This window comes from Anomaloglossus baeobatrachus, chromosome 3, assembly GCF_048569485.1.
Source record: "Anomaloglossus baeobatrachus isolate aAnoBae1 chromosome 3, aAnoBae1.hap1, whole genome shotgun sequence".
NCBI classification, from domain to species: Eukaryota; Metazoa; Chordata; class Amphibia; order Anura; family Aromobatidae; genus Anomaloglossus; species Anomaloglossus baeobatrachus.
The window spans coordinates 417075712-417097710 of NC_134355.1; the positions used below are offsets into that span (position 1 = coordinate 417075712).

A 21999-nucleotide genomic window follows, 5' to 3' on the forward strand; every position below is an offset into this window, starting at 1 on the left:
GCTGCACCTTGCACACTTGCATCGCTGCAGACGTCTTTCGGCCTGCCGGTTCATCGCCTGAAATGCGATGTGACGACACGCTGGAATTCGACTCTCCACATGTTACAGCGACTGTGGCAGCACCGCAGAGCCCTGGTGCAATACGTCATGACGTATAGCCTGGGCCAACGAGATGCAGAGGTGGGGCAGATCACCCTGATGGAGTGGTCTCAGATCAAGGACCTATGCACCCATCTGCACAGTTTCAACATGGCGACGAATATGTTTAGCGCTGACAATGCCATTATCAGCATGACAATTCCAGTCATTTACATGCTGGAGCACACGCTAAACACTATTCGGAGTCAGGGGGTGGGACAACAGGAAGGGGAGGAACTACAGGAGGATTCATATGCGCAAGACACAACAACATCACTAAGGTCCAGACGTTCATCATCACCAACGCAGCAGGCATGGGACCATGGGGGACAGGGATCAACAAGGGCGCATGGTAGCAGGCGAAATGTTGAGGAAGGTGCAGGAGAACATGAAGATTTGGAGGATGAACTGTCCATGGACATGGAAGACTCAGCGGATCAGGGAGACCTTGGTCAAATTTCAGTTGAAAGAGGTTGGGGGGAGATGTCAGAGGAAGAAAGAACGGTTAGCACCTCTATGCCACAAACACAGCGTGGACTTGGTCTGCATGGCTGCGCAAGACACATGAACGCCTTCTTGCTGCACTACCTCCAATATGACCCTCGTATTGTCAAAATTAGAAGTGATGATGACTACTGGCTTGTCACACTATTAGATCCCCGGTACAAGTCCAACTTTTGTGACATAATTCCAGCCATAGAAAGGGACGCACGTATGCAGGAGTATCAGCAGAAGCTGTTACTCGATCATAGCTCGGCTTTTCCACCAAACAACCGTACAGGTGCAGGGAGTGAATCTCCCAGTTGTAACTTGACAAACATGGGACGGTCTTGTCATCTTCAACAGTCTACCCGTACCAGTAGCACCGCATCTGGTGCTGGTAACAGCAATTTTATTGAATCTTTTCATAATTTTTTTAGACCCTCCTTTGCAAGGCCACCAGAGACAACAAGTCTGACACATAGTCAACGGCTGGAGAGGATGATACAGGAGTATCTCCAAATGAACATCGATGCCATTACTTTGCAAATGGAGCCTTGCTCATTTTGGGCTTCAAATCTTGAAAAATGGCCAGAGCTTTCCACTTACGCCTTGGAGATTTTGTCGTGTCCAGCTGCCAGCGTTGTCTCTGAATGTGTCTTCAGTGCTGCTGGGTGTGTGCTGACAGATAAGCGCACGCGTCTGTCCAGTGACAATGTGGACAGACTAACGTTCATCAAAATGAACAAGTCATGGATCCGCAAGAAATTTACTACCCCTGTGTCATCCTGGGGACAGTAAATGCTTGTGTATTTTGAATGTGCTTGATGCAAATCTAGCTGTGAAGTGTACAACTAGGGCACAAGTGCTACCACTGATGGGGTGTCTGTGTGGCCCAATTTTTGGAAAAAAGGGAGACTCTTCTTGGAGTAACCCTTGCTGTGTTTTTAAAAATGATCCAAGATGCACAGCGCTGGGATCAGGAAAGACTTTGCTACCTACCCCGGTGTCATCCTGGGGACGGTTAAGTATGGCGTATTTTTGAATGTGCTTGATGCAAATCTAGCTGTGAAGTATACAACTGGGGCACAAGTGCTGCCACTGAAGGAGTGGGTGTGTGTGGGGCCCAATTTTTGGAATAAAGGGAGACTCCGCTTGGAGTAACCCTTGCTTACATTGTTTTTAAAAATGATCCAAGATGCACAGAGCTGGGATCAGGAAAGACTTTGCTACCTACCCCGGTGTCATCCTGGGGACGGTTAAGTATGGCGTATTTTTGAATGTGCTTGATGCAAATCTAGCTGTGAAGTGTACAACTGGGGCACAAGTGCTGCCACTGAAGGGGTGGGTGTGTGTGGGGCCCAATTTTTGGAAAAAAGGGAGACTCTGCTTGGAGTAACCCTTGCTTACATTGTTTTTAAAAATGATCCAAGATGCACAGAGCTGGGATCAGGAAAGACTGTGCTACCTACTCCGGTGTCATCCTGGAGACGGTTAAGTATGGCTTATTTTTGAATGTGCTTGATGCAAATCTAGCTGTGAAGTGTACAACTGGGGCACAAGTGCTGCCACTGAACGGGTGGGTGTGTGTGTGGCCCAATTTTTGGAAAAAAGGGAGACTCTGCTTGGAGTAACCCTTGCTTACATTGTGTTTAAAAATGATCCAAGATGCACAGAGCTGGGATCAGGAAAGACTTTGCTACCTACCCTTGTGTCATCCTGGGGACGGTTAAGTATGGCGTATTTTTGAATGTGCTTGATGCAAATCTAGCTGTGAAGTGCACAACTGGGGCACAAGAGCTGCCACTGAAGGGGTGGGTGTGTGTGTGGCCCAATTTTTGGAAAAAAGGGAGACTCCGCTTGGAGTAATTCTGCTTACATTGTTTTTAAAAATGATCCAAGATGCACAGAGCTGGGATCAGGGAAGACTTTGCTACCTACCCCGGTATCATCCTGGGGGTGGTTAAGTATGGCGTATTTTTGAATGTGCTTGATGCAAATCTAGCTGTGAAGTGTACAACTGGGGCACAAGTGCTGCCACTGAAGGGGTGGGTGTGTGTGGGGCCCAATTTTTGGAAAAAAGGTAGACTCCGCTTGGAGTCACCTTGCGGTGTTTTACATGATTTTAGAAGGGCGTGCCATGCCTATATCTGTGTCTCCTTCTCTTTTCCTTGTACTGCTATTTTGCTTTCGCATGAGTATATGTCCTTGTCACTTTCCCATGTGTTTGTGTGGTGTTGTGAGTTGTTTGTCACCTTTTGGACACCTTTGAGGGTGTTTTCTAGGTGTTTTTATGTGTTTGTGATTGCCTGCCATTGTTTCCTATGCGGTTCGATTGGGTCGTCGATCGTTCGCCGAACCGAACTCGAACGAGACCTCCGTTCGGCGAACCGAACTCGAGCCGAACCGCGACCGGTTCGCTCATCTCTACTCTCAGCCAAGGAAATTGCCAAACAATATCATGAGAGTGCCATGATAGTTGGAAGAATATAAAATCAAGTTGGTCAATTCAAAAGAAAAGAGGTGGACGTCCAGGCAAAATATCAAAGTCAACAAGTTGGCTCATCTTAAGGTCTATTCATTCTGACGCAATAAACATGGCAGTGGAGGTGGCTGGTACGCTTTATAATACTGACATTACATACCTGCACCTACATGGAAGCACTGGGCGATGTCACACAAGTCTAGAATGGTAGACCAAAAAAAGTGAAAGAAATCTTGATTTCAATTTCATCATAAGAAGCAATGGCTCGAGTTTGAAAAAAATAACTAAAAGTGAACAGTAGAGTATTGGAAACCGGTGATTTGAAGTGATGAAAGAAAAGTCAATAGACCAAGCTCTGATAGGTTCAAAATGGTCTGGAAGAAACAAGAGAAAAAAGGAGCAAACTAATTGAGAAATTGAAGGCCTGTCACGTTCGGTGGAGGAAGCCAGATGATTTGGAGTTGTTTCACAGACAAAGATACTGCATATTTGCCCAGGATCGATGGTGATCTCAATGCTGGGCTATATGTAAGTATCCTACAAGACAAGTTACTTCACACTCTCGAATATTGTGGGAATGAAAAAGACGATATAGTGTTTCAGTTCAAGCAGGACTATGACCCAAAGCATGCTTCAAAATTGGCTAATAAATGGTTCAATGACAATGAAGTAGAGGTGCTGGAATGGCCCCCACAGTCATTACTCCTTAGCCTAATAGAACATGTGTGGGTAGCATTGAAGAAAAAGCTGTATACATACCCAAGTGACTTGACTAGTATACGTCAACACTGGGAATGTGTAGAAAAGACCTGTAATCAGATTTCTGTCAAGACATGCTTGAATCTGATGGAGAGCAATGCCCACCAAGATTCAGTCAGTGTTAAAAGGCAAAAGTAGAGTTAAAAAATACTAATAATAAAAATGTAGATTTTTAGAAGCAAAATAGTAGCAATGCAGTGACCTGACAAGAATCTGTAGAACTTCTCATACACTAAATAGTTGCAAGTCAAAGTTATGAATGAGATAGATTATTGTCTATAAAATGAAGGCAGCCTCTCTCTCAAAGCTGTAGTGGATGGTAAGTTATGCAGTGTAAAAGTCAAAAGTGCAAAATATTGTTACTCCTATATTCCTTGTATATATATATATATATATATATATATATATATATATATATATATATATATATGTATATATATATATATATATAAAAAATATATGATAAACATCTATAATATTTTTTAAAAAAGGTGGCGAAGCATCATTATGGCTTTAAATATCCACGTACAGCATATGTGAAATGAATAATACAGATTAAACCATGTTTTTCTTCAGTTAAACCTTTATTGAAAGGGATATTCATAAAATATTCAAAAAATTCAGTACAGTATTGTTGAAAACAATTTGTGAGTTTGACAAAAAATTTGCATAAATTTTATTTTTATTATTTGTAAGTCAAATGTATGCACATGATTCAAAATCAATATTTTAATATAATAATTCACTCTTTTTCAGGAGAGACAATGCCATTAGCTGCTTCTAATCACATCCTTCTCAGGTTTAGCACAACGAATGGTGAACCTGCCAGGGGATTTCATTTTGTTTACCAAGGTAAGTGAAAACTTCTCTTGTAACATTTCGAACATTTTAATTTTGAACAGTTTAAAGTTTCTGAAGCTGTATTAGTACAATTGACAAAGGCTTTCAGGAAAGCAAATGTTTTTGTTATACCTTTAAAACTGAAAAATAACTATCACATTCTGCAAGATGGTTTCATCTCTTTTCCCTGGTGATTTATCTTTCCTTTTTGGCTTTCTTGAGCATTAAAGGGTCATTCTACAATATTATCTTCTGATATTCAACTTAAATCAAATTTCTCAGACGGTAATATTGGTTACAGTCCTGAGGCCTCCACAGATGTCCCAGAAGAGATAAATAAGTGACTTACCACCTCTCTTTTACTGTGATATTATTGAGTGCATATCTTCTGGGTTTGATGGTTAACACATGAATAATTTTAGCTCCAAGAGTAGATTTTCATTCAAGACTAGCTGCAGATAGCTTTATTTCCTTATAAACAGAAAACAGGTCACAACACAGCACAAAAAAATCCTAGGAAGTTTTACATCCCTAGTTGTCACTCGTAAAATATATCTTTGTACCGTGTTAGCCAGTAGAGATAAAAAAATTGTTTAAAAGAACTGAGAGTCCTCAGTGGTTGATACTTTTAAAAGGTATCAACCACTGAGGACTCTCAGTTCTTTTAAACAATTTTTTTAGTTGTCACTCATAATATATGGTCTACTGCCTAGCACAGTAAAGAGTTTTGCAATGCCTATTGTCAACTAGTTAGTGGCAATTGTGTGAACTTATTTTAAAAGCTCTCCCAGATGTCTCTGAATGATGCTAAGTAGACATCCACAGACATAGGCTGAATGCTCACGTTGTGGGGTTAACCATCTGCAGTAAATCACATTTTTTAGTAAATCCCAGAATATTGGTGAGTAAACCTGTAGATATGCATGAAAAAAAAATTAGGTTCAGCGAGAGAACTTGACCTCGAACAATGAACCCCATGCAAGTCAATGTGGATGAGACGTTCAAGGCTTTAAAGTGGCCGTAGTAAGCGCTAAGAGGCTGCAAATGGAAATTAATTGGAAGTAACAGCAGGATAATTATATATACTCAGTTTCATGGTGTTTCCCGGAGGATCACACTGCAATCAGACTCTCTTCCGGGCCTGCTAATTAAGGTTAATCAATATTCACTGCTTCCCTTGCCCACCATCTGTGCAAGTGTCTGTGCTTGGTTGCAGACTGCTATACATGCTCCCTATGCTGTGTTTGCATCTGTGATCAGTTGCAATCAGTTTTCTGTATAGTAGTGTAAAAATAAATTAATGATTAAAAAATGATGTAGGTTCCCACCATATTTTGATAGGAAGTGTAAGTAAACCACAGCTGCAGGCTGCAGCACCCACTTGTGAGCTTTACTATGGCTGGATATCAAAATAGAGTGTAAAAAAAGACATTGATCCCCCCCAGTTTTCATATCCAGCCATGGTAAAGCAGACAGGTTGGGGACTGGTATTATCAGGATGGAAGGAGCCATGGTTATTGGCCCCCAGCCTAAAAATATTAGCCTGCAGCTACTCAGAATTGTAGCAGCCATTACATGTGACAATGCCAGAGCTTTACCTGGCTCATCCCGATTGCCCTGGTGCAGTGGCAATCAGGATAATATATGGGGAAAATGATGCTGGAATTTGTCAGTTGCCATCAAGCCCTGGATTAGTAATGGGAGGGGTCTTTTAGTCCCCCAATTACTAATCTTGGAAGTAAAAAGAAATAAAACACAAACACTGGAAAAAATCTTTTATTTGAAGTAAAATACCCACACCCTTTTTCACCTATTATTAACCCCAAATACACCATTAGAGATCAATCATAATCCATACGAAGTCCCAGAACAATCCCAACTCTGTTTTATACTGAAGTTGCAGTGCATGGGCACATTAGAAAATGTGACCACCTACTGCAGCTTCAGGCAGACACCAACTGAGCCTCAGCTGTGAGTGGTAACATCACTGTTTACCTGTGGTCACAGACGGAGGTTTCCACGGTCCTCCATTTGTTACCTCAGGTAAAGTCACCTCAGGTGAATTCATTGACTAAGTGACCTCACCACAAGTGAACTCTGAGTTCAATGAAACCTGCATCTCATGGAAAAAAAACTGCATTTTTTTGCCAAAAAATGCAGATTTGGTGCTGGAATTTATACAACAAATCCTAGCACGAATCTGCAACTTACGTAAAAAAACCCCGAATATAAACGCGATGCGGTATTGATGCATTTTTTTGGCTAGGAAAGAGATTTAGTGCAGAAATTTAGTGTATGAACTTCACAACCAAATCTACATCTCCTGGCAGAAAGTCACAGAAATCTGGGGCTGATATTTCTGCACCAAATCTCCATCTCCAGGCAAAAAACTGTACCGCAACGGCATCAAAACTGTATTTTTTGTGTGTGATTTAGCAACATCAAAATAGAACAGAAGACATCCCGATTGATCTGCATACAGATACAACTGCTCACCAATATTAGAGAAGCATTGTTATTTAATTCTTTCTGTTTCCATACTGGAAAAAAAAAAGATGGCATACTGATTTTACAAATGGACAAATGGATAACACATGGATGTCATACCGTTTCAGAACACTGATGAAATCAAGACCATTTTTTCACTTATGTATTATGCATAGGCTTGTGAAAGGGGCCACAAAAAGCACCATAGTAACATTAAACTGACCTCAACATATATGGTTATGCATAAATGGATGGTAACTGCTATTCATTCCTGTGTTATCATGCAAGAACTGTAATGTTATTCACTGTTCAATGATTTTCTCTTCCTATTTCTATTGCTATCAAGTAATCTTTGACATCATGTCACTATCCTTATTCACCAGAAAATGGCTGCGGTATTCCCTGACAATGCTTTTAAACATGTTATTATATTCCCTCTTGATTGGTTGGAATATACCATGCAACATGTCAGTTGCAAGACATTGTGGAGAGAACCACCCAGTTGGGCCTCAGTTCAAATGAGGAATCACTGGCAGTTGCAAAATTCTGCAATGTGTAAAACAAGGGGGGGCTTTTTTGGTGATTCACAAAAATGACACTGGAAGTTATTCAATTGTTCAGTAAATTCCTAAAAAGTTGACATTACTTGAATGTTCATCAAATTTATTAACTCCTGAATACTTTCTATATTTTACTAATTACATGCCAAACTACATTTTTAAATTAGTCTTTATTTGCTACAATGTCTGGTCCCAGCTATGTGTAAGTTCTAGCCTTTGAATACCGTCTATTACACATTAAAGGGTGCTTTACACAAGACGATCTGTCGTGCGATAGATCATCGGGGTCACGGTTTTTGTGACGCACATCCGGCATCGCTTGAGAGGTCGGGCTGTGTGACACCTCCGAGCGACACAATATCGCTCACAAATCGTGAGTTGTGTACTCGTCACTCGGTTTCATAATCTCATTTATTGAAATGGCGCCAGTTGCTCATCGTTCCCGGGATAGCACACGCCGCTCCGTTTGAACCCCGGGAACGATGAACAGCAGCTTACCTCTGTCCCGCAGCACCCACCGGCTATGCGGAAGGAAGGAGGTGGCGGGATGTTTATATCCCACTCATCTCCGGCCCTCCGCCTCTATTGGCCGGCAGCCGTGTGACGTCGCTGTGACGCTGAAAATCCCTCCCACTTCAGGAAGTGGATGTTCGCCACCCTCAGCGACGTCACACGGGAGGTAAGTACGTGTGACGGGGGGTTTACGACTTTGTGCGCCACGGGCAATCAATTGCCCGTGATGCACAAACGACGGGGGCGGGTACGATCGATGGTGAAATCGCATGATTGGTCATCCCGTGTAAAGCAAGCTTTAGACCCCCAACTCATCATTGACGTTTGCCTGTCTTTTGTCAAGTTTTGTGTTTTGCACATTTTTTTTACACCCATTTCATTATTTTATTTGCGCCTTTTTAAATTAATTTACATTTATTCATGTGCTCACTGCTTTTTTTTATTTTCCACTTTGTGGTCAGAGTTTAATGATTCCAGATTTTTTTTGCGTCGTTCAACAATTGAGACTTTTTAAAAAGTCAGAAAATTTGAAGAATACCTCTATTTTGATTAATTTGGCTCAATCAATTTCACTGAATACATCAGGAGAAAAATAAAAACGTGTCTTAAAAAAACCAATGCCAGCTGTTTCAGCATGAAATCAAAGTGTCTCTGTTATTAAAGAAAGCTATGCTATAAGCTGCAGCATTTCAGAGATAGCAGCCTTATAACCCAGTTGGCTTACCCGCAGTGCCATGTAAAATCACAAGAAAAACTGGCATCACAGAGGTGCATTAGTCAGGGCAGCCAACAATGAGAGAGCATTGGATGAAATGTTCTAATGACACTCTGCTCAAGCTGTTCTCTGAGCATGAACCAATTGTATTCTACTGTGCCCTGATATTCTCACATTTGTAAGTGCTTCAAGGGCCACTCGTTATTGCTCATCCATATGCACTGCTTTCTCTTCCCATTGTCAGTCCCCGCATCTCTGATTGGTTGCAGTCAAAAGGGCCCCCAGCCTCTGTGACAGCGTGTCTGACTAAATAAATGAAAAAAAGTTGGTGTAGGGTCCTTGCATATAATGATACTAAGCACAGATAAAGCATATGGGTAAAGGCTGCAGCCCCCAGCTGTGTGCTTATCGTGGCTGTGTATAAAAAAAAGAAACCACATGCAGCTTTTTCAATTATTTAAATAAATAATTTTAAAAAATGGCTTGTAATTCCCCCTCTAATTTTGATACCCAGCCATGATAAAGCTGACTGCTGGGGGCTGGTATTTTTAGGCTAGGGAGGGCCCATGGTTATTCTAACCCCCTGGCTAAAAATAACAGCCTCCATTAGAATTGATGATCCCTGTACTGGATTTTTTTTGTATTTTATTTCACTTTTTCAGTGTTTGTGTTTTATTTCTTTTCTTGTACAAATTAGCAATGTGGGTCTCATAGACACCTCCCATTACTAATCTAGGGCTTAGAGGTAGTTGTGAGCTGTTTTTAACATCTTATTACCCTGATTTTTATTCACCAGGGCAATTGGAATGAGCCAGGTAAACTGCCAGGATTGTCACATGTAATGGATGCAACAATTCTATGCAGGTGCAGGCTGCTATTATTAGGCTGAGGGGGAGGCCAACTTCAGTCAGATTATTTATCATTTTTATTTATTTTACACACTTATATAGTGCTATTAATGCCACATAATATTTCAAATTGTCTCTCCAGGAAAGGAGACAAACTCTAGCGCAGTGCCACCTATTGGAAGTGGCGATCCTAAGCGGCAATTTGCACACTACGACATCGCAAGCTGATGCTTGCGATGCCGAGCACGATACTCCCCGCCCCCGTTGCAGCAGCGATATCTTGTGATAGCAGCCGTAGCAAACATTATCGCTACGGCAGCTTCACATGGACTCACCTGCCTTGTGACGTCGATATGGCCGGCGACCCGCCTCCTTATTAAGGGGGCGGGTCGTGCGGCATCATAGCAACATCACACGGCAGGCGGCCAATAGAAGCGGAGGGGCGGAGATGAGCGGGACGTAAACATCCCGCCCACCTCTGTCCTTCCGCATAGCCGGCGTGAGCTGCAGGACGCAGGTAGGAGATGTTCCTCGCTCCTGCGGCTTCACACACAGTGATGTGTGCTGCCACAGGAACGAGGAACAACATCGTACCTGTAGCAGTCGCGTAATTATGGAATTCCCAGACACTACACCGATGATACGATTACAACGATTTTGCGCTCATTAATCGTATCATCTAGGATTTACACACTACGATGTCGAGTGCGACGCCAAAAGTGCGTCACTTTCGACATGATCCCTCTGACATCGCACCTGCGATGTCGTAGTGTGCAAAGTGCCCATAAAAGTCAAAAGTGGATTTTTAACAATCCTTTGCATATGACTTAGGATTTATGCCAGATCAGAATCCCAATTTGCAGACACGGTGTTTCGGGGTGCTTGCCCCTCGTCAGTGCAAAGTATAGGGTGTCTGATCTGGCTCATGAGGAGCTATGTGGGGACCAAGAGGGAACACTATTCTCCTTAAGGAGACTTTGCAAGCCAGTCTGGCTGCCAGTAAGAGGACTTATAGCTGCAATGCCCCTCTGGGAAATATTCAAATTGTCTCAGAAGTTATCATCACTGTCCCCATTGGAACTCACAACCCCAGTTCTCTATCAGTATGACTTTGCACTGCGGGAGGAAACCAGAGCCCCTGAAGGAAACCAACATAAAAATGGTATAATGGTATAATCGCTCTGTGAAAGGCCTTGTAAAAATTTGAAAAAGGTACATAGCAAAGATCTTGGTTGTTCTCCTGGCAGACATAATGTAATGCCCACTATCCCTGCTATGCTGATTAGAATGGCACATAACCTGAGGCATGAAGCAGTTTCCTGACAAATGGGATGTGAAGCCCAACTCCCCTGCTATGCTGATTAGTAAGTGTGACCCATGGCACACTTTAACGGTATTAAACATTAAAATGTTTAGTCAAAATGAATTGAAAATAATGTTTCAAAACATTTTCTATTAAATAAACATAATTTTTCGAATGGACACTTCCATGTTTAGTGATCCCACTCAGAATACGTTACTGTTGTCATAACCCAGAACTTATGATAGTGATCACTTTTTCCTCTTAAGTGAATCATTTTTTGCATATGTCCCAAACAGTCTAGTAGGGGTTAATAAAAAAATAACTTTGCCTCAACCCTATGCAGTCAAATCCCTGTAGTTCCTGAAAAGTTATTTTCACTCATGAGGTCACCTTCAGAGTATTTGAGGCATCAGGAAAATAATTATAGAAGAAATGCTAAGTGTTATTATGAGTCCTTTGTTATGCCAACAGAAAATCATCCTGAGATCACTAATATTTGGGGTTGCTTTTTATCCAATGGAGGGGTTTCATTAACAATTTTGCCTTACGCCCGATTGTGCGATTTCACAATCGATCGTACCCGCCCTCGTCGTTTTTGCGTCACGAGCAAATCACTACCCTTGGCGCACAAACTCGTTTAACCCCCGTCACACGTACTTACCTTCCGGATGACCTCGCTCTGGGCGATGAACGTCCACTTCCTGAAGTGGGAGGGACGTTCGTCGTCACAGCGACGTCACACGGCAGCCGGCTAATAGAAGTGGAAAGGCCGAGATGAGCGGGATTTAAACATCCCGCCCACCTCCTTCCTTCCATTAAGCAGGCGGGTGCCATGGGACGCAGGTACACTGTGTTCATCGTTCCTGTGGTGTCACACGGAGCAACGTGTGATGCCACGGAAACGCTGAATAACCTGCACCCATGAAAATAAATGAGATTATGAAAGTTAACGTCAAGTACACGACTCACGATTTGTGAGCGATATTGCGTCGCTTAGAGGTGTCACGCGAGAAGACGTCTTGCGCTATGCCGGATGTGCGTCACGAAAACCGTGACCCCGACGACATATCGCACAATCTATCGTCTTGTGTAAAGCCTGCATAAAAACACTGCAGTGAATACAAAATGCAATCTATGCATCTTATGAGAGACAATTCTCCCAACAAATCCTGAAAATCAATGCTATTTCCTGTATGATGAAGACCCATGGCAAAATTGAAAGTGATAAACAACCTTGATGAACAAAACATCGACATTTTGAGTCCATGGCCAGGAAATTATTTAAATCTAAATTCCATTGAAAACCTATGATATCCTTCAAGTAGTGATTAGACCATTAGTCAGGATTTTGGCCACAAGCTGATATCCAACTCACCAGGGCAAATTACAGAAGTCTTTTATAATTTTTTCCATTATATCTTTGTAAAGATATGTGTCAAGAGTAGTGATGAGCGAGCGTGCTAGGCATTACTTGGTACTCGATTGCTCCTTGGGGTGTTTAGAACGCTCAGTGTTTGAGTACCAAAGATGCTCAAGCTAAGTGCTTGACTCCCTGTTCTTTTACTTTCCCTGACAGAGTACCAAGCCACCACAGTCCACATCATCTGCAGGCAGCAATTACCTGGCAACCTCCCTTCCATCTTCCCTTTCAACACAGTCGTTATCATCTGAGTGCAGCGTACATTGCCCAGAAACATTCATTCCGTGTGCACCATCCAAATGTTCCCCCAAGGCCAAAGGAACTGTGTAGTAGTTGCTCTTGAGTTCCCATTCCGGAATATAAATCTCTCTCTTTTTTCAGAATGTGGACTTGAGGAGAACTAACTGCACAGTTATTTTGGCTGGTTGGGGGCATTTAGATGGCACACATGAAACAGAAGTTGCCAGGCGATGCAAGCTACACCCAGATGGTAGGGATTATGGTGGCCGGGAAGATGGAATAGAGTGGGAAATATCTGCTGCTAGTGGATGTTGGGGACTGTGGTCTCCAGGAGCTGTGTCAGGGCAGGTAATATAATGGAGACTTGGGTAAAATAAGTTTGAGTTACCCATTGATTCCAATTGTGCTTGATACCTGAGTAGGGCATTTCCGAGAATCCGACATGCTTGATTTGAGTACTGAGCACCTGAACACTTTAGTGCTCACTAATCACTATTCAAGTGACTTTTTGGAAAATGAGACAGTTTTACCTTCTGTGTTCACTCTGCAAAAGCTTAAGAGCCATACAAAAAGTGGAGCTGCACGTACTGAAATCCCATATAGCAACACAAAATGTCATACAGGATTGTGCCTCATTGCTTAGCCAAAATTATTTTATAAATAGGTAGAAAAAATAGAATGTATTACACATTTTAACTATGAATTTAATTAGAAGAATGTTCTTTGGCTTGTTTTGTTGTGAACAGCATCTGCTTTCTCAATATACACACTAATCTCACCTGCAAAGTCAATCATTTTATTTATCACTCTATATTCCTAGTTGACCTTATTCTCTGTTCACTTTCCACTGGGTTGATTTCAATTTTGTTTCACAGCAGTGTGAAACACTTACTAAAGGATGGAAAATAATTACAGGGGAAACAAAATTCCTATTTGTCAATGACCTAGGTTTACATTTAGCAGCAATTTTGTATAAGACCACAGACATAAAGAAATCTTTATTTGTATCATTGTTGTCCAAAATGAAATGAAGATTAATCCAATTAGAAAATTAGGTAATCGTACTCGACAATTAAAATTACAATGGGCAAATGTATTTGTCTAAATAGCTTTTTCAAGAATGTATAAGCAGGCAACATAATGTAATCCATTATCAAAATCAGGAAGCCATGCAAATATAAATATCAAACTTATTCAATAACAAAATGAAAAATACGTTAGCCAGCAATTTAAAAAAAAAAAAGATGTCAAGTATGATTACAGGGGAAACAAAATTCCTATTTGTCAATGACCTAGGTTTACATTTAGCAGCAATTTTGTATAAGACCACAGACATAAAGAAATCTTTATTTGTATCATTGTTGTCCAAAATGAAATGAAGATTAATCCAATTAGAAAATTAGGTAATCGTACTCGACAATTAAAATTACAATGGGCAAATGTATTTGTCTAAATAGCTTTTTCAAGAATGTATAAGCAGGCAACATAATGTAATCCATTATCAAAATCAGGAAGCCATGCAAATATAAATATCAAACTTATTCAATAACAAAATGAAAAATACGTTAGCCAGCAATTTAAAAAAAAAAAAGATGTCAAGTATGACATTATTAAATTTTATTAATATTGTTTTACATAAAATGCAAATAAACAGGACTGTACTGCCCAAAATATCTGGTTAAAGTGTTAGCAAACAGACATGGCTGAAAGGTAATTTCTCTATTGCATAACAATAAATGCTTCAGCCGAGATTCATATTGGGCATATTACATGGAATTTACAGGCAATTTCAACTTCCAGAGAACTTATATGAATTGTTGTGAATTTAATGTTCCCTATGATACTTTGTGGTTTCTACAAATCCCAAAGCATAATATATGTAGGATTTAAAAAAAACATAAATATAATACCTTATTACTCACCTGTACTGCAGCGTGCTATCAAGTCCCCCGTGCCTTTTTTACTACCCTTCCCCAATCTGATGGATCCTCTTTGACCTTTTCGCTCCAGGCCACAATATGCACTGAGATGGCAGGAACATCAAAGGCCTTAGTGCCAGCAGTCCTGGCTCAGGGTGAAGAGGCCAAAAAAAGGAAAATAAAAAACAGTGTAGGGGAAAGTGGGATGTGGGGGTAGTGGGATTTGTGAGTTAAATTTAATTATTATTTTTATAAAATGCTTTCTGGGCCCTCTAAGGTCTAGAAAAAAAGGCCGCCACAACTGGCCACCATTTTACAGACGTTACATAAAGAAAATTTCAGGCTATTTGTACGGACCTATAAGAAAATATAATTTTGGCAGAAAGCAGAGGGAGGTACGCAGAATCTACACTTAACATTTACAGTTCAGAGATGGATGTACTGTTCAACTTTTCCAGTTAAGGTTGTCTGCACTACTTACTTTAGGTATAAAAAAGATTGATTTCAATAAGTTCTTTTTTTCCACTATGGCTGTATATGCTGTGACCTTGACTGATACTTTTTGATACTGTTTGCAAGACATACACTAAAAGGGAACCTGTCACATGGAAAAATGCTATTAACTTGCAGATACAGGGGTTAATCTGAAGGCTAATAGCTTTGTGAACCAAGTGTGAAAAACTACTGCATGCCCTCATCATCTCCTGCCTCGACTACAGCAACCTCCTGCTTTGTGGCCTCCTTTCTAACACTCACACACCCCTCTAATCTATCCTAAACTCAGCCACTTGAGTAATCCACCTCTTCTCTCGCTATTCCATGACCTTGCTATTCTGCCAATCCCTTCACTGGCTTCCCATTGCATAAAGACTCTAGTTCAACACTAGAGATGAGCGAACCGGTCCCGGTTCGGCTCGAGGCGGTTCGCCGAACGGGGGGTCTGGCTCGAGTTCGGCTCGTCGAACGTTCGACGAACCGAACTCGAGCCCATAGGAAACAATGGCAGGCAATCACAAACACAGTAAAACACCTAGAAAACACCCTGAAAGGTGTCCAAAAGGTGACAAACAACTCACAACATAACACAAACACATGGGAAAGTGACAAGGACATATACTCATGTGAAAACAAAACAGCTGGACAAGGAAAAAGAGGGAGACACACAGATATATGAGTATATGCAAAGAAACATCGATTCCATTATTGTGCAACTTGAGCCCTGCTCATTTTAGGCTTCCAATCTGGATAAATTGCCTGAGCTCGCCACGTACGCCTTGAGGATCTTGTCGTGTCCTGCAGCCAGCGTTCTCTCGGAACCTGTCTTCAGTGCTGCTGGGGGTCTGCTGGCAGATAAGCACACGTGTCTGTCCACTGACAATGTGGACCTGGCTCTCAGAGGACTTTTCTTCCCCTGGGTCAGCCAGGGGAGGCGAAAGGCACGCGTATTTTTGAGAGTGCTTCATGCAAAGCATCTTTTTCTTTGTCAAAAGGGGGGCTCAACCGATGCCAGTCAAGTGGGGTGTGTGTGGCCCAGTTAGTGGCAACGAGGGAGACTGTGGTTGGAGTCCCCTCGCTGTGTCTCTAAAAGAACCAAGATGAACAAGTCATGGCTCTCAGAGGACTTTTCTTCCCCTGGGTCAGCCAGGGGACGGGAAAGGCACGCGTATTTTTGAGAGTGCTTCATGCAAAGCATCTTTTTCTTTTTCAAAAGGGGGCTCAACCGATGCCAGTCAAGTGGGGTGTGTGTGGCCCAGTTAGTGGCAACGAGGGAGACTGTGGTTGGAGTCCCCTCGCTGTGTCTCTAAAAGAACCAAGATGAACAAGTCATGGCTCTCAGAGGACTTTTCTTCCCCTGGGTCAGCCAGGGGACGGGAAAGGCACGCGTATTTTTGAGAGTGCTTCATGCAAAGCATCTTTTTCTTTTTCAAAAGGGGGCTCAACCGATGCCAGTCAAGTGGGGTGTGTGTGGCCCAGTTAGTGGCAACGAGGGAGACTGTGGTTGGAGTCCCCTCGCTGTGTCTCTAAAAGAACCAAGATGAACAAGTCATGGCTCTCAGAGGACTTTTCTTCCCCTGGGTCAGCCAGGGGACGGGAAAGGCACGCGTATTTTTGAGAGTGCTTCATGCAAAGCATCTTTTTCTTTTTCAAAAGGGGGCTCAACCGATGCCAGTCAAGTGGGGTGTGTGTGGCCCAGTTAGTGGCAACGAGGGAGACTGTGGTTGGAGTCCCCTCGCTGTGTCTCTAAAAGAACCAAGATGAACAAGTCATGGCTCTCAGAGGACTTTTCTTCCCCTGGGTCAGCCAGGGGATGGGAAAGGCACGCGTATTTTTGAGAGTGCTTCATGCAAAGCATCTTTTTCTTTTTCAAAAGGGTGCTCAACCGATGCCAGTCAAGTGGGGTGTGTGTGGCCCAGTTAGTGGCAACGAGGGAGACTGTGGTTGGAGTCCCCTCGCTGTGTCTCTAAAAGAACCAAGATGAACAAGTCATGGCTCTCAGAGGACTTTTCTTCCCCTGGGTCAGCCAGGGGACGGGAAAGGCACGCGTATTTTTGAGAGTGCTTCATGCAAAGCATCTTTTTCTTTTTCAAAAGGGGGCTCAACCGATGCCAGTCAAGTGGGGTGTGTGTGGCCCAGTTAGTGGCAACGAGGGAGACTGTGGTTGGAGTCCCCTCGCTGTGTCTCTAAAAGAACCAAGATGAACAAGTCATGGCTCTCAGAGGACTTTTCTTCCCCTGGGTCAGCCAGGGGACGGGAAAGGCACGCGTATTTTTGAGAGTGCTTCATGCAAAGCATCTTTTTCTTTTTCAAAAGGGTGCTCAACCGATGCCAGTCAAGTGGGGTGTGTGTGGCCCAGTTAGTGGCAACGAGGGAGACTGTGGTTGGAGTCCCCTCGCTGTGTCTCTAAAAGAACCAAGATGAACAAGTCATGGCTCTCAGAGGACTTTTCTTCCCCTGGGTCAGCCAGGGGACGGGAAAGGCACGCGTATTTTTGAGAGTGCTTCATGCAAAGCATCTTTTTCTTTGTCAAAAGGGGGCTCAACCGATGCCAGTCAAGTGGGGTGTGTGTGGCCCAGTTAGTGGCAACGAGGGAGACTGTGGTTGGAGTCCCCTCGCTGTGTCTCTAAAAGAACCAAGATGAACAAGTCATGGCTCTCAGAGGACTTTTCTTCCCCTGGGTCAGCCAGGGGACGGGAAAGGCACGCGTATTTTTGAGAGTGCTTCATGCAAAGCATCTTTTTCTTTTTCAAAAGGGGGCTCAACCGATGCCAGTCAAGTGGGGTGTGTGTGGCCCAGTTAGTGGCAACGAGGGAGACTGTGGTTGGAGTCCCCTCGCTGTGTCTCTAAAAGAACCAAGATGAACAAGTCATGGCTCTCAGAGGACTTTTCTTCCCCTGGGTCAGCCAGGGGACGGGAAAGGCACGCGTATTTTTGAGAGTGCTTCATGCAAAGCATCTTTTTCTTTGTCAAAAGGGGGGGTCAACCGATGCCAGTCAAGTGGGGTGTGTGTGGCCCAGTTAGTGGCAACGAGGGAGACTGTGGTTGGAGTCCCCTCGCTGTGTCTCTAAAAGAACCAAGATGAACAAGTCATGGCTCTCAGAGGACTTTTCTTCCCCTGGGTCAGCCAGGGGACGGGAAAGGCACGCGTATTTTTGAGAGTGCTTCATGCAAAGCATCTTTTTCTTTTTCAAAAGGGGGCTCAACCGATGCCAGTCAAGTGGGGTGTGTGTGGCCCAGTTAGTGGCAACGAGGGAGACTGTGGTTGGAGTCCCCTCGCTGTGTCTCTAAAAGAACCAAGATGAACAAGTCATGGCTCTCAGAGGACTTTTCTTCCCCTGGGTCAGCCAGGGGACGGGAAAGGCACGCGTATTTTTGAGAGTGCTTCATGCAAAGCATCTTTTTCTTTGTCAAAAGGGGGGCTCAACCGATGCCAGTCAAGTGGGGTGTGTGTGGCCCAGTTAGTGGCAACGAGGGAGACTGTGGTTGGAGTCCCCTCGCTGTGTTTTACATGCTTTTAGAAGGGCATGAAATGGCTTGGAGGTTGACTTTCATCATATGCAAACTGTTGGCTACCAAAATGCTGCCTTTCCAACAACTGTGGTTATAGGCAATGAGGAACATACTGATGAAGATGAGACGCAGATACCCGATTGGGATGACAACTTAAATATTCGGTCAGGGCAAGAAGAAACTCGGTCTGAGGGGTAGGGGAGTGCAAACACAACAATTGATGATTAAGTTCTAGATCACACCTACTGTCAACCCACAGTCAGACACTCGAGGAGGTCAACAGAGGCGGTGGAGGAGGATGCAACCGACGTCGAAGTAACCTGGCGCCTTCCTGGACACAGTCGGAGCACTGGTAGCACGTCTACAACTGCATCCTCAGCCACCACTCTGCCTCTGAGCATTATTCGGGGTGGATCAACAGGTCGCATGGCCTCTAAGCCTTGCCTAGCCAGGTCCTTTTTTGACATAGAAAAAGATCGCCCAAATTATGTGATCTGTAAAATTTGTCATGGTTCTCTTAGTAGAGGTCAAAACCTCAGCAGTTTGACAACTTCTTCCATGAATCGTCACATGAATAAATATCATATGGCCCGATGGGAAGCTCACCGTGCTGCAATGCGGCCTAGCGGAGCGAACCATCCACCGCCTGCCCCTTCCAGTGCATCCGCGCGCTCGTCATCTTCTAGGACTGTGGGGACAGCTGTCACACCTGTTTTTCCACCCACAACTTCCACCACTGTAACCGCAACAGGCAGTTTGCTTGGTAGGTCGTCAGTTGGTTTGGAAGGGGAAACAAGTGAGTGTGTACAGCTCTCTCAGACATCGATAGCACCAACTTTGGATGAAGGCAACATCATGTCTCCGCCTGCACTTTCCTCACAAAGCTGCATTTTTCCAGGGACACCCGACTCAACACCGTCTACACACAGCAGCCAGATCTCTGTCCCTCAGATGTGGTCAAATAAAAGGCCACTTCCTGCGACCCATGACAAAGCGAAGAGGTTGACTCTATCCCTCTGTAAGCTGTTGACTACAGAAATGCTGCCTTTCCGCCTAGTGGACACACAGGATTTTAGAGACCTTATGTCTGTCGCTGTGCCCCAGTACCAGATGCCTAGTCGCCACTACTTCTCTAAGAAAGGTGTGCCCGCGCTACACCAGCATGTCGCACACAACATCACCGCTTCCTTGAGAAACTCTGTGTGTGAACGGGTGCATTTCACCACCGATACTTGGACCAGTAAGCATGGACAGGGACGTTACATGTCGCTGACTGGCCACTGGGTAACTATGGTGATAGATGGTGAAGGGTCTGCTGCACAAGTCTTGCCGTCCCCACGACTTGTGTGTCAATCCTCTGTCTGTCCAAGTTCCGCCACTGCTTCTGCATCCTCCACCTCATCTGGGTCCTCCACCTCCGCCCCAAGCCTGCCTGGTCAGGCCACCAGCGTTCTCACTGCGCAGAAGGAATCACGCACCCCTCATTACTATGCTGGTAGCAGAGCGCAACGGCATCAGGCGGTCTTTAGCTTGACATGTCTTTGAAATAGGAGTCACACAGCGACTGAGTTGTGGGCAGCTCTGGAGACTGATTTTGATAAATGGTTGTCTCCACTCAACCTGCAGCCTGGTAAGGCCGTGTGCGACAATGCTGCAAACCTGGGTGCGGCCCTTCGCCTGGGCAAGGTGACACACGTGCCTTGTATGGCTCACGTGTTTAACCTTGTTGTCCAGCAATTTTTAACACACTATCCCGGCCTAGATGGCCTTCTGACCAGGGCACGGAAACTGTCTGCAGTGCTCACTTCCGCCGTTCAACCGCCGCACCTGAGCGACTTGCATCGCTACAGAAGTCTTTCGGCCTGCCGGTTCATCGCCTGAAATGCGATGTGGCGACACGCTGGAATTCAACTCTCCACATGTTACAGCGACTGTGGCAGCACCGGCGAGCCCTGGTGCAATACGTCATGATGTATAGCCTGGGCCAACGAGATGCAGAAGTGGGGCAGATCACCCTGATGGAGTGATCTCAGATCAAGGACCTATGCACCCTTCTGCACAGTTTCGACATGGCGACGAATATGTTTAGCGCTGACAATGCCATTATCAGCATGACGATTACAGTCATTTACATGCTGGAGCACACGCTAAACACTATTCGTAGTCAGGGGGTGGGACAACAGGAAGGGGAGGAACTACAGGAGGATTCATATGCGCAAGACACAACAACATCACCAAGGTCCAGACGTTCATCATCACCAACGCGGCAGGCATGGGACCATGGGGGACAGGGATCAACAAGGGCGCATGGTAGCAGGTGAGATGTTGAGGAAGGTGCAGGAGGACATGAAGATATGGAGGACGAACTGTCCATGGACATGGAAGACTCAGCAGATGAGGGGGACCTTGGTCAAATTTCAGTTGAAAGAGGTTGGGGGGAGATGACAGAGGAAGAAAGAACGGTTAGCACCTCTATGCCACAAACACAGCGTGGACTTGGTGCGCATGGCTGCGCAAGACACATGAGTGCCTTCTTGTTGCACTACCTCCAACATGACCCTCGTATTGTCAAAATTAGAAGTGATGATGACTACTGGCTTGCCACACTATTAGATCCCCGGGACAAGTCCAAATTTTGTGACATAATTCCACCCATAGAAAGGGACGCACGTATGCAGGAGTATCAGCAGAAGCTGTTACTCGATCTTAGCTCGGCTTTTCCACCAAACAACCGTGCAGGTGAAGGGAGTGATTCTCCCAGTTGTAACTTGACAAACATGGGACGGCCTCGTCATCTTCAACAGTCTACCCGTACCAGTAGGACCGTATCTGGTGCTGGTAACAGCAATTTTATGGAATCTTTTCATAATTTTTTTAGACCCTCCTTTGCAAGGCCACCAGAGACAACAAGTCTGACACATAGTCAACGGATGGAGAGGATGATACAGGAGTATCTCCAAATGAACATCGATGCAATGACTTTGCAAATGGAGCCTTGCTCCTTTTGTGCTTCAAATCTAGAAAAATGTCAAGAGCTCTCCAGTTACGCCTCGAAGATTTTGTCGTGTCCAGCTGCCAGCGTTGTCTCTGAACGTGTCTTCAGTGCTGCTGGGTGTGTGCTGACAGATAAGCGCACGCGTCTGTCCAGTGACAATGTGGACAGACTGACGTTCATCAAAATGAACAAGTCATGGATCCAGAAGGAATTTACTACCCCTGTGTCATCCTGGGGAGAGTAAATGCTTGTGGATTTGGAATGTGCTTGATGCAAATCAAAACATCCT

General features: G+C 44.1%; 1 protein-coding gene across 2 annotated transcripts in view; it reads left to right on the forward strand.

The window, feature by feature from the left end:
* CSMD1 (CUB and Sushi multiple domains 1) overlaps positions 1 to 21999 on the forward strand; it is a 2926925-nt gene that overhangs the window by 2383290 nt on the left and 521636 nt on the right. For both annotated transcript variants that reach the window (XM_075340315.1, XM_075340314.1), the window contains exon 33: positions 4619 to 4714. In XM_075340315.1, coding sequence (XP_075196430.1) covers positions 4619 to 4714 — 96 coding nt within the window. The remainder of the gene's footprint in view (positions 1 to 4618; positions 4715 to 21999) is intronic.